Source organism: Apis dorsata, unplaced genomic scaffold (assembly GCF_000469605.1).
Source record: "Apis dorsata unplaced genomic scaffold, Apis dorsata 1.3 scaffold_34, whole genome shotgun sequence".
NCBI classification, from domain to species: Eukaryota; Metazoa; Arthropoda; class Insecta; order Hymenoptera; family Apidae; genus Apis; species Apis dorsata.
Window position 1 is genome coordinate 80,429 of NW_006263336.1, and position 11,668 is coordinate 92,096.

The window sequence follows — 11,668 nt, forward strand, 5'->3', positions numbered from 1 at the left end:
GGGAGAAGAAAAACGAAAAGCAGGAAGAGGATACCGCAGTGAGAGGCGGAGGAGGCTGGCCATACCGAGGAGGGCAGAGTGCGTTTAAGCGTCCGCTGGACGAGGAGGAAACGAACGTAGGATGATAAGAAAAAGAAAAGGTTCGGAGGTGAACAAAAGGAGGTAGTGGCCCGAGAGGTGAGCAAGTGCATCATATCCGGGAGAGAAGGAATAAATTCGGCAACGATGCTTGCTTATCGATGAAGAAAATTGGAGAATGGAGAGACAGAGTAAATCTAGATAATTTTTGCTTAGCAATATTCTTTTATTTTAAACAAATATTTAAATAAATTTGAAATAATAAAACAATCAAAGGAAAAAATATTGAGATTCATCAGAAGAAAAATTTTAACAATATAAATTGACGTGTTTTACAAATAATAAGAAGGAAATGCTTTATTAGAAGTTTAAATTAATTGAGTGAGTCAACGATAATACACATTGAACGTCACGATAACGCCACTTTGTCATACTGCTCGATTACTTTCATTTTTCAAATATTGCTTCATTCAAATTCAATCCAACCAAAAGTCACATATTTCCCTCACATGTTTCGACGATCTGATTTAATCCAATCGTGAATAGAATCGTGAATAATACAAGTACAAGATCGATCTGAAACAACTTCTTTACGAACCACGTGGAGAAAATCATACGCTTACCGACAGTAAGGCAGGAAGGAAGAAGAAGAAGAACGAGCGTTTAAACATACGCTAAGCGATCGGGTAAAATGAAATGCGGTAAGAAAGGTGGAGAAGAAGGCGCGAGGAAGTCGGTGGTTGGGCGCTAACGTAGTCGAACGAAGAAGATAAATAAGGAATGTATAAGGCGTGCAAGAAACGAGAAAATTGACATTCCAATCTCGCGGAAAATAGTATGCACGCGAAGAGTGGAAAGGAAGAAAAAAAAATGCGTGTGGAGCAGAGAGCGGATGGAGGAAGGAAGAGGGTCAAGGAGGCGGAGATGAGATGAGAAAAGAAGAAATGGAACGGCGAATCGTTCAGCGGACGAGGAAGAGAGGAGTCTGCCGGAGCAAAGGAAACGGGTATCGCGAAGTGGAGGAAGAAGAAGAAGAGGAAGAAGAAGAAGAAGAAGAAGAAGAAGAAGAAGAGGAAAGAAGGGAGCCAAGGTAAAAGGGAGAGGAGGCGAGGGGACGAGGTCTGGGTTGGGTAAGGTGAGGGCTCCTACGGGTGAGTACCACTCACTTCATTGACTCGTGCGTACGCCCGCACGTCTGTCAGTCCATCCTCACTCACTCGATCCTCGCTTGGTCTCGTAGCCATTCTAACGGAGGCCACAGTTCCCTGCTTCGAGTTCCACGTTTACCTCGTCCTCGTCCTCGACGTGGTAACGTACACGGCCACACAGGTGAAGTCGAGGCCGACGTCAATAACGTGCTTCCTCTTTTTTCTCGATCGACGACCGAGGGAATCGTGGTGTCGTGATCATTCAGAAAATCTATCTTCGCGGGTGGATGTCGGCCGGCAGCAAGAACAGGATGATTCTGGGCAGCCTGGGAGGAATCCTCGCTGTCCTCCTGCTCGTCGAGATCTCGTGGACCAGGGCCAAGCCTCAACAGATCAAACCTGGTGAGTGGTTTTCTTTCTTCTTCTTTTTTTCCCTCCCCAACAAATTTCCATTATCCGCCTCGCAACATACAATCGATCGATCTTCCAATCCAATGGAAACGTCAATTTCTTTAATAATTTCGAGTTTAAGAATTATATTCAAAAATTTTATCGCCAAACTTTAATCTATGATTTAATACTCCGATCAAAGTGAATTGCTCAATCGTCTCGAAAACATTTTTTCTCAACGTGCCAAGAGCATATATATACGTAACATATTTCATACTTGCGAATTCTTTATCGCGTTTCGAAGGATTAATTAAAACGCGGCGGATCTGTAACGAGGGAAGTAATACTTCCTCCTTCATTACGGTTTATCGTTGGCGATCAAGCCGCGATGAAAAAAAGAAAGAAAGGAAAAAAAGGAAATGAGAAACAAAGAGACGCGATGCCATTGTTCGCGGCGTTATATCGATCGATTCTTTCGAAGAAGAAAGTTCGATGATCGGTATCATCGACAGATGTCAGAAACGAAAGCACGCGTACACGCGCACACGTACACACGCGCGTCGTCGTCGTCGTGGGAGCATTCGAAACGCGGCATTGTTCGATCCGTGGATCGTCTATTGCGCAATTCCACCGGATCAGGGTTAACGTACCGGCACGATTACGTTAACCGTTCGCGGAACGATCGATCGATCATGCGTCGTGATCGATCGTGTTCGAATTCTTTTTTCTTTTCCTTTTTCGCATGGAAACGTGGCCCGTTTCGAGTGCCTACTACCTGACCGGCAGGGTGGTCCAAGCGTTGGATATCTAATCTGGCGAACGGAAGTCGCTTTGTGCGGCAGAGAAAGATACGCTTTTGAGCAGAGCAGTTTGTTCCTCGCCTACTTCGATAATGATGTTCGAGATTGTATCTCGAGATTCAAGCCTAATATTTTTTGTCCCACTTTCGACTCGAACGTGTTCCTTTTGAACGAGGAGGAGGAGGAAGTTTTTAACGCGCAGATAATTTGCTTCAAGTCCGTTGTTTTTCAAATTTTTTGAAGATAAGCAAAGGCAATATCAGGAAGTCTTTTTTCTTTTTTTATTTAATGTATCTCTCATTTAATGATATCTATATTAATCGAATTAAGAAGATACTTACTTCTAATTCAATTAATTCAACCGATTATCTACAAAGAATTTCATTTCTATATTTTTTCATTCACGTATAAATTATTTAACATCCGTAAAGTTTTCAACATTATCAATAATTCGCATCTCGACACGATATAATACGTTTAACTTTCTGCAACATTCGAGCGCAATAAAATTTCAATGTTATCAATAATTATATATCCATAAGTAAAATTTAATCCATTTTCCCTGTTCCAACAACCAATCGATTATTATTAATTAATGGAAATTTATTCAAATCGTCCAATAACAGATGCGAATCGACGCATCTTTCTTTCTCCTCGTGTGTACACACTACCTCCTCGAACTTTCGCCTCCAATAACGATCGAACAGAGGACACCGCGTGCAGTTAAGCATCGCGAACGACCAAGAAGTAGTTTGCACTGGGTCCAGCCGAAAGGAGTTTACGTTACCTTACGAGCAGACCGCACGCTTTCGGCGTTATACGGCCGCCTTATACGTGAATGCCCTAAGAACTTTAGCTGTATCTCGCCCTGCACGTTTGTCCCCCTTCCGGAATTATTGTCTCGGGACCGAGTCTAACTCGCGGCCTCGCTCGTTTCAAACTTCTTCGCGGCGAGAAATAATATTTCAAGGCAGGCTCGAGGGGCGGGCTCGTGTAAATGGAGGAATATATATGTATAAAACGGAGGAACAATGAATGGAATTTTGTAAATTATCGTCAGGTCAAGTTATGGGTTGTTGGAAATCGATTGATTGTTTGACTTTCGACTTTTCGTGTTGGATTGTCTCGAGGAATGCGTTATGTTCTCGGGGAAACTTTTCGATTTTAATCGAAAGATAAGGGATTGTTGTTTGAATGTTTTGTTCGATGTTTAATAATCAATTGAAAATCGATCGATGGATCATTGTTAATCGAGCAACTCGAGAAGCTTCAACGATGAGTTTTTAATATACATTGTTGGATCGTTGGAAGAGATTTTTCAAGATCAAGGAATCGATTTTTTGGCATTCCTTCATTCTTTCGAGGAAGGTGGACAATAGAGAGAAAAATATATACGACGATATAGAAGAAGATCACACGTTTTCATATCGGTTCGACATCTCGATCTCTTCCGTTCCATTGTCCTCTCGATCTATGTGTGCCATCGCGAGTATAGCAATCTGCAAGAAACATCCGGAATTAATTTTCACCAGAATCACAACCGTTGTACATCCATCGAAATTTAAAAAAACCAACTTTTCTTCGAGGAAGGAAAAAAATTGAGAATACGATCAATCACCACCGATTAATTGATTCAAAGAGAAATCCTCCTCTTTTCAAACGAGAATCAAAGAAGTCCTCCATCAGAATCGTAGATATTTTTTTTTTCCTTTCTTTTTTAAACATCACCCGAATGTCATGCACCGAAATCCATCAGGCTCCACTCGATCTTTCGCGAGATTCCACGCCACGTTTTTCCGTCCAATTATCTCTCTCTCTCTTTCCTTCTCTCTTTTTCTCCCTCGACTATTCGATCGAATTCGATGGCGAATGAATCTTACATGCTACGTCCAAGCCAGGCCAGGGTCTATATATCATTTCTTGGAAAACTGTAGCAGGATAGCCTTCTTTCCACTTTCCAGACCGATTCAACGCCAAATGGCGGATACGCGGCTGGTCCACCGATATGGAACCTATTCCGGTTTATTGGAGATGGCGTATGCAGCCCAAACATCTGGCTCCCGCGAGATATATTTCCGCGATCCGAGAAGATTCCGCCGGATGTTTCACACCGGTTAGTTTTTAAGGTGGATTCGTGGCGAAGGAATGGCTGATTGATTTCACGAGATAAAGTTCTTCTTGTAGGAGGAGGGGGGAAGGGATTAGCGGAGGAGATATTTCGATTCGATCTATCAGATGGAATAGATGCAATAGTCTTTGTTTATGGATATTTTTTAGGTGATCGATACTCGCGTGAAACAATTTCTTTGAATCAAATTGATTAAGAAAATCGAAGTATGGGGTATGGTAGAAATTTGCCTCGATCATTTTAAAATTAAAATCGATATCTAAACGTAAAATCTTTTTCACCGGGTTCAGCAGTTTTTCCATCTACTTCTTTTAACTTCCTTTTCTGCAAGCCCAAGAAGTTTTAATGGAAGGGACACCGTGAGATAAATTATGTCGACATTCGGGATAATTAGAGAGGTCGTGTATCGTGGCACGTGCTCATCTCCGTTTTCTCCATCGATCTTCCAGCTTCTGCGACGATCCACCCTTCTCTCCTCCTCCTCCTCCTTCTCTTTCCACCGATTCGTATGCCCCATTTACTTCTCATAGTTCTTGCAACGTTTCCGACAGGTTTGACTTTAAAAGAAGTCGTATTAAAATTCTCTTCACACTTTGGAAATTTACAAGTTTCCAACCGTTGAGCAACCGTATACGTAGAAAAGTCAATCTTTCTCGCGAGAATCAAATCGGAAAACTGTTTGAAACTTTTGAAATTTCTTTTCTTTTCTTTTCTTTTCTTGTTTTTTTTTGTCTGGTTAGTCTAGTTTTGATTCATTCATTCATAGTTATCCATTCATAGTTCAACTTCGTCCCTTTTCTTTCAATATTCTCTAATATAGACAAATCTAATTCCTCTGCTATGAACTATTCAAAAAAGATTTGAAATTTTTTCATTGTAAATGTTTATTATGCAAATGTATATTTTTAAAAAGGGACATTCGATTAAACGTTTTCTTCACCCTCGATGTTCCTCCCCCTCCCTCGATTCGATCATTTAAAAATATTTTTTCGAATTAAAGAAAATAAAATAATAAAATAATAAAATAAAAGTGAAATAAAAATTCGCTTCAAAGAGATTCAAAAATAAACGTTTTATTCTATTCAATTAAAGACTCGATTTCCCTACAGAAGGTTAAATCAGTTCAATCCCCTTAAAAGATATATATCAACCCACTACAAGACAAACAGTAGAATTCAGAGACAAAGTAAACTTCTCTCAGAAATAGCAGGAATATTCAAACCTTCTTCCTCCACCATTTGTTCCTTACTTGACGAAAGATTACAATTTACAACCACCCCCATAAAAGGGGGAAAAATCCTCTCGAAGTCGAGAAAAGTCAAAAGCTGAAAAAGAAACTCACCCTTCAAAATGCAGATCGACTCACCAAAAAAAGCATTTAAGCATGCATAAAATCTACTAACTACTCTCTATAAGATAACGTTCGAACGCCATCGTTCTTAGCCCTTAGGTGAAGAGAATTTTCGAGTTGGCCAGCTGGCGTCGAAAACGAGCTTTCCATCTTAATTAACGTACTCTTCTCCTTGTCACGGTTCCTCGATAGAGGGCACTTGTGGCGCTAATGCAGCCAGACGACCGCCGTTTCTTGCAATCCGTGTCGCACAAGACAAAGCATATAATACGAACCGAACCCTTTTTCGTTCAGAATCCCCTTGACCCGGTTTTTCTGCTTAACCTCGAATAAAAAGGGGATCCTTGGCCAGTTCCCCCCCTCCTAGAACAATCCTGTGGAAATGTATGGATTAAGATTAAGTTAAATAATCGAGTATTTGAGGAGATAAGAAAAGGGATCCTTGGTCAGTTTCCCCTCTCTAGAACAATCCTGTGGAAATGTATGGATTAAGATTAAGTTAAATAATCGACAAGTATTTGATAAGAAAAGGGATCCTTTTCTTAGGGGTCAGTTTTCCCTCTCTAGAATCCTGTGGAAATGTATGGATTGAGATTAAGTTAAATAATTTGTAGCATTTGAGGAGATTAAAAAAAAGGATCCTTGGTCAGTTTCTCTTCTCTAGAACAATCCTGTGGAAATGTATGGATTGAGATTAAGTTAAATAATTTGTAGTATTTGAGGAGATAAGAAAAGGGATCCTTGGTCAGTTTCCTCTTCTTAGAACAATCCTGTGGAAATGTATGGATTAAAATTAAGTTAAATAATCGACAAGTATTTGATAAGAAAAGGGATCCTTGGTCAGTTTCCCCTCTCTAAAACAATCTTGTGGAAACATATGGATTAAAATTAAGTTAAATAATCGGCGAGTACTTAAGGAGATAAGAAAAGGGATCCTTGGATGGAAACGTATGGATCAAGATTAAGTTAAATAATCGATGAGTAAGAAAAACGATTGTCGAGGAAGGAGAGTTAATTAAGTAGAGGAGATTTTTGACTCGAAAGAATCCTTTTTGGAGGATTTTTTGATGGAGGAATAGAGACGAAAATGAATATTATTTTCAAAAGCAATGAAAGAATATTGGTCCCAATAAGTAATCCTTTGCAAGTTCGACTTTCGCGTATCGTTTATCCCTCTTCTTATCGCAAACGTTTAACGATACGTATCGATAATACGCACCCCTTTTCGAGGCTGAACGCTTATCCGACAATTTTTCGCTCCAAATAACATCGCTGACGCGAGCCAAGATAATAATACGAAATGACTCGCGCCAATTCGTTTGAACGAAAACAGTCGGAATAAGACTGCGGAGAGGAAAGAAAAAAAGAAAAAAGAAAGAAAGAATAATGGCGTCCTTGGTCCCGTTCGAGCGTGTTCCAATTAATAACTCCAACTTTTGAACTGGTTCTCAACGATAATTAACAATTTGAAAGGAGTCCCTTTTCACTTTTCTCGATCGGTTGGCGGCCGTCACCCAACATCCGGGATCGGTGGAATGGAAATTGTCCATTTTCACGAGAAAGAAAAATAGCCGGGGCCGGTTTCGCGGCCTGTATGACGCAAATATTGAATCGAAAGCCGCCGGCTTCGGCCTTTCCACGGCTCATTCATGCCAGATTAAATTTTAATCGAACACTAGGCCGAACACTGCCTGTCATCTTGCCAGCTTTTGGCCACGTTCCATCGCGGCCGTTTCGTTGTTAACCCGTCTAACCGGAATCGAATCTTTGGAGCTTTGCAATTGAAACGAGGCGCTATTAATTGGAATCGTAGAGGAGGAAACGGGTAGTGGCACGGAGGTGGTGTCGGTTCGTTTGAAATTGAAATGATTTTAAATCGAGATTGTAAAATAGATTTTTTACGAATTAATTAATTTAAGGATATCTATTATACCCTTTTTTTAAGAGACCTCGTATCGTCTCTTAATTCGGGATCTATTAATTTCTTTTATGTCAGAATTCGAAATCATCGATAATAACAGATATCGATTACACGGTGCATCGAATCAACAAATCAAGGCCGACGTTTCTCGAACGACGCTGCTCAAATTACAAAATATCGGGATCGAAAATTTCATCAGGATGACGAATCATCACGATCCCCAAACGATCTTGCATTCCCCTCCCCTCTTCGAAACGAAATGAGCTGTGAAAATTCCACAGAGGTAACCGGTGTCATTACAGCGGTGTCTGGCGTGCAACGAACGTACGTACAACGACAACGAAAAAAAGAAGAAGAAAAAAAGAAGAAGAGAGAAAAAAAAGGAAGCGTGGAAATCGCGGTGATTTCCTGGTGCTCCACGGACACCCGGTATATGCCTGCTGCGCCCAGGCTAATTACCCGTACCGAGAACACATAATAATGGCAGCTAGTGGAGGGTCGGCCTGGAAAAACTAGTACAAAGTCGTGTCTCCTCTGTGTTCTCCGCGGCCTCAAACCTCCTCGTCACACAGTCGTGAATGAGCTCGGTTCTTGTCCACCTCTCTGACTAAATACCAGTCGATGTCGGCTCTCATAGGCGTCGATCCGAACTCGCGTTGTTCACCCTCCACCTTGAGAGAGGCTTGAGAATCTCGCACGGTTCTTCTTTCATTCCATGTATTCCTCATTTCCCACACGAATTTTTCTTTCAATCGTTTAACTCTTTCCGCGACGAATATTTCTCTCAGCATTGTTGATTATTTTTAAGAAGATTTGTTCAAATGTTACATTTTTATGAGACGTATCCTTTTATGAGAGTTAAATACTTGCTAGAGTCTTTTCAGTCTCGAGTCTTTGAGTTGGATTAGAAGTAAATTAGAACGATTTAGAGCTTAGAGGTTAGAGCTAGTAATCTTAAAAATTAATCCTAACCTAAAATTATCGTCTCTTGTTTCTATAATATTTACAGATTATATATATACACAAATTATCGATTAATAAGCATAAAAATTAACGTAAAAAATATTCGTTTCCACTCATTTTTTTCACTCCTGTATTCCATTTCTTCGAATCAAAAAGTCGATACGAAATTTTCATTCGAAATAGAACGGAATAGTCGCGCGCGTGGGAAAAACAATCGTAGACAACGCGTTCATCATCCGATTATGCGATTCGCTAAATTTGTAACATGTTTCGCCTCTATTAATTATTATATTAATTATCTACGTATCGGCGCGACCGTCAACACGCGCCGACGAATTAATAATTAAATGTATTCCGGTTGTGCGCGATCGAAACCCTCCCCGCCGAATTAATTTTCAACGTCGAAAACGCCTAACGTCACGTAAACGGCTTCCGGCCCATTCGATCGTGCGCAATTAACGTGATCAAAGCTTTATGAATCATTAAACCGGACTCGTCCAACGTTTTAACCGTCCGCCTGTGTCGCGACGATCGATCAGCTTCTACAAATCTGCTTTCCCTTGCCTCCCCCCCTCTCTTCTCCCTCAGCGAGTATTCGGGGGTTTTATGTTATATTTAATTTTCCCAGGAAAAAATCTCTGGAATGATAGAATATCGAAGTATTTTGGGGGGCGGAGATGGAATTTATTTAAAACTTGCAGAGATTCGAAGGGATTCGAAGGTATCGATCTTCAAATCTTTTTGGAAGTTGTGTAAAAGTATAATTTAATGTTACAGGAATATAGAAGATAGATGTCTCTGGTGGAAATAATTTTAATAACGGTATATACACTTTTCGATTCTCATCCTCGATTTCATCCCTTCTTATGAAATTTATTTCCTCCTGGGAATTTTTCGATTCTTTTAACCATATAATCCATTTATAAGGAACCAAATCGGTGGAAAGATTTTTAGATTGGAATAGTTTTTAAATTTCATCCCTTCCTCCTTTCTCAAACAAATAAATATTATACAATAAGTATATAGATAGAAAATTCGATATAGTGGAAAAATGTATAAACACTTTGAAGTCCAAGTAACGAAAATTTGTCGATTTTACGATAAAAATTTACATAAAATCGCCGTTATATATAATCTGCATCGTAAAATATCGAAACGGGTATGGGTTTCGATTCGATGCGAGACGAGCACCCGATCGAGATCGATCCGAAATCGGCCGTTTTTCCGCTCGTTTCCGCGTGAATCCCTCTCGTTTACCGGAATATAAAATCCAAGCCAACCGATCCAATTAACCTGATGCGTATTAAAGGCGACCGCCTTCTTTAAATTCGCCCTGTGTAACGTGAAAACGCAGATGGACTATTTATAAATCTGTCGGTTTCCATCAAGAAGACGGCCGTGATTAAGATTCAATCGGCGACGAATCGGTCGGCGAGTCAATTAAATCGGTTCGCCTCTTTGGCCTATGACAATCGGATTGTGGAGCATCGAAAATCGGAAAGATTCGAAATTTTCTTTTTTTAGTTAATTTGATTTTTTAATTGATTGAATTGATTTCAATCGTTGAGTCGTTCTTTATAGGGTTTTTTATTTTTTTATTTTTTATTTTTTTTTTTTACGAGATTCGATTAACTTTCGAACGAAGCATCGTAAGATTATCGTCTATTAATATTGTTTGCCATACAACGTTACGGTTATGAACAATTTTGACGATAAATGGTAATATAATAAATCCTCGGGGATTATCGTTTGTCATTGATTAAATTTGCATCCGTGACATCGTGATAGTGGATCAAATTGGTATTTCTAGATTATTCTGCAGGGAGGATCCCTACTTTATAGATCCCTAAAATTATTTATCCTGTAATCGGAAGTAAATCATTCGTTTCGAAACTTTAAAATTACATTTACGTGAGGATAAAACGAATATCTATTTTTAAACTATTTACAATTTTTTTCTCGTAAATAAACCTTCGAAGCTATTCGATTTATTCCCAATTCCTTTGTGCTCGTCTGATTGGCATATAATGCAAAAAAGGAATACATGTTTAATCTCGAACTAATTGCAAACTTTATTTATTCCAGGTAAACGTAATTCGAAAACACATCTATTCAATTACAAATACCTCTCGACGATATTTAATCAACCGTTGAACAACATATCTTAAATCAAAGAATCTTGTTTGATCGTTCGACGACGAGGTGGGCGGCGGAGTTAATTATCCAATCTTCGATTAACGATGTCCCTTCCCCCCTGTACAAGATGAACCTTCCTCCCTCGTACAAGAACCAAAGAACGAATAAGGAAGTGTTCTTATTTATCGACAATCGCATTAATCCCTCTTGCTCGATCGATCGATCGATCGAAGAGAGATCCACCGCTCCAGTGGATTTAAAAAAATTGGGCCAACTGTAATTGTCATCGACCACTCTTCTCGTTTTCCTCGTTCCTCGTCGTCGTCGTCGTCGTCCTCCTCCTGTTCCTCGAAGAGGTTCTTGGCGGTCGTTAAGACGGCGGGGAAACGTTTAGGGGAAGATTTGCATTGCGTTTAATTACGAGTCTACTCTTATGATCGTCAAAGGACTCTGATTCCACTCGGCGGATTCCTTGAAAATTAGTTGCTCGCGGAGGCAAGCCTTTGTTCTGCTTCCCAGAGAGTTATGCTATTTAGACAAGCACTTAGCTGACTGACACGGTTTTCGATTTAGGTAAAAATTGGAGACGGCGGAAATCTTCCGAGTTTTTGTTTCAAACGCGATGAAAATTATCGCGTCTTTCGAGTATCTTTTTTTTCTTTTTCTTTTTGAAAATTATTCAGCTTCGTTGAAAATAATCAAATGCCTTTCAAATTTTTTTCTTTCTTTTTTTTTTTTTTTTTTTTTTTTAAA

At 39.7% G+C, this 11,668-nt stretch overlaps 1 protein-coding gene across 1 annotated transcript in view; it reads left to right on the plus strand.

Moving 5' to 3' along the window:
* The first annotated feature begins 507 nt into the window (after window positions 1-507).
* LOC102671922 overlaps window positions 508-11,668 on the plus strand; it is a 47,941-nt gene continuing 36,780 nt past the window's right edge. The window contains 4 exon segments of the mRNA XM_031512077.1: window positions 508-1,113; window positions 1,116-1,229; window positions 1,319-1,457; window positions 1,459-1,628. Coding sequence (XP_031367937.1) covers window positions 1,008-1,113; window positions 1,116-1,229; window positions 1,319-1,457; window positions 1,459-1,628 — 529 coding nt within the window. The 5' untranslated portion in view covers window positions 508-1,007.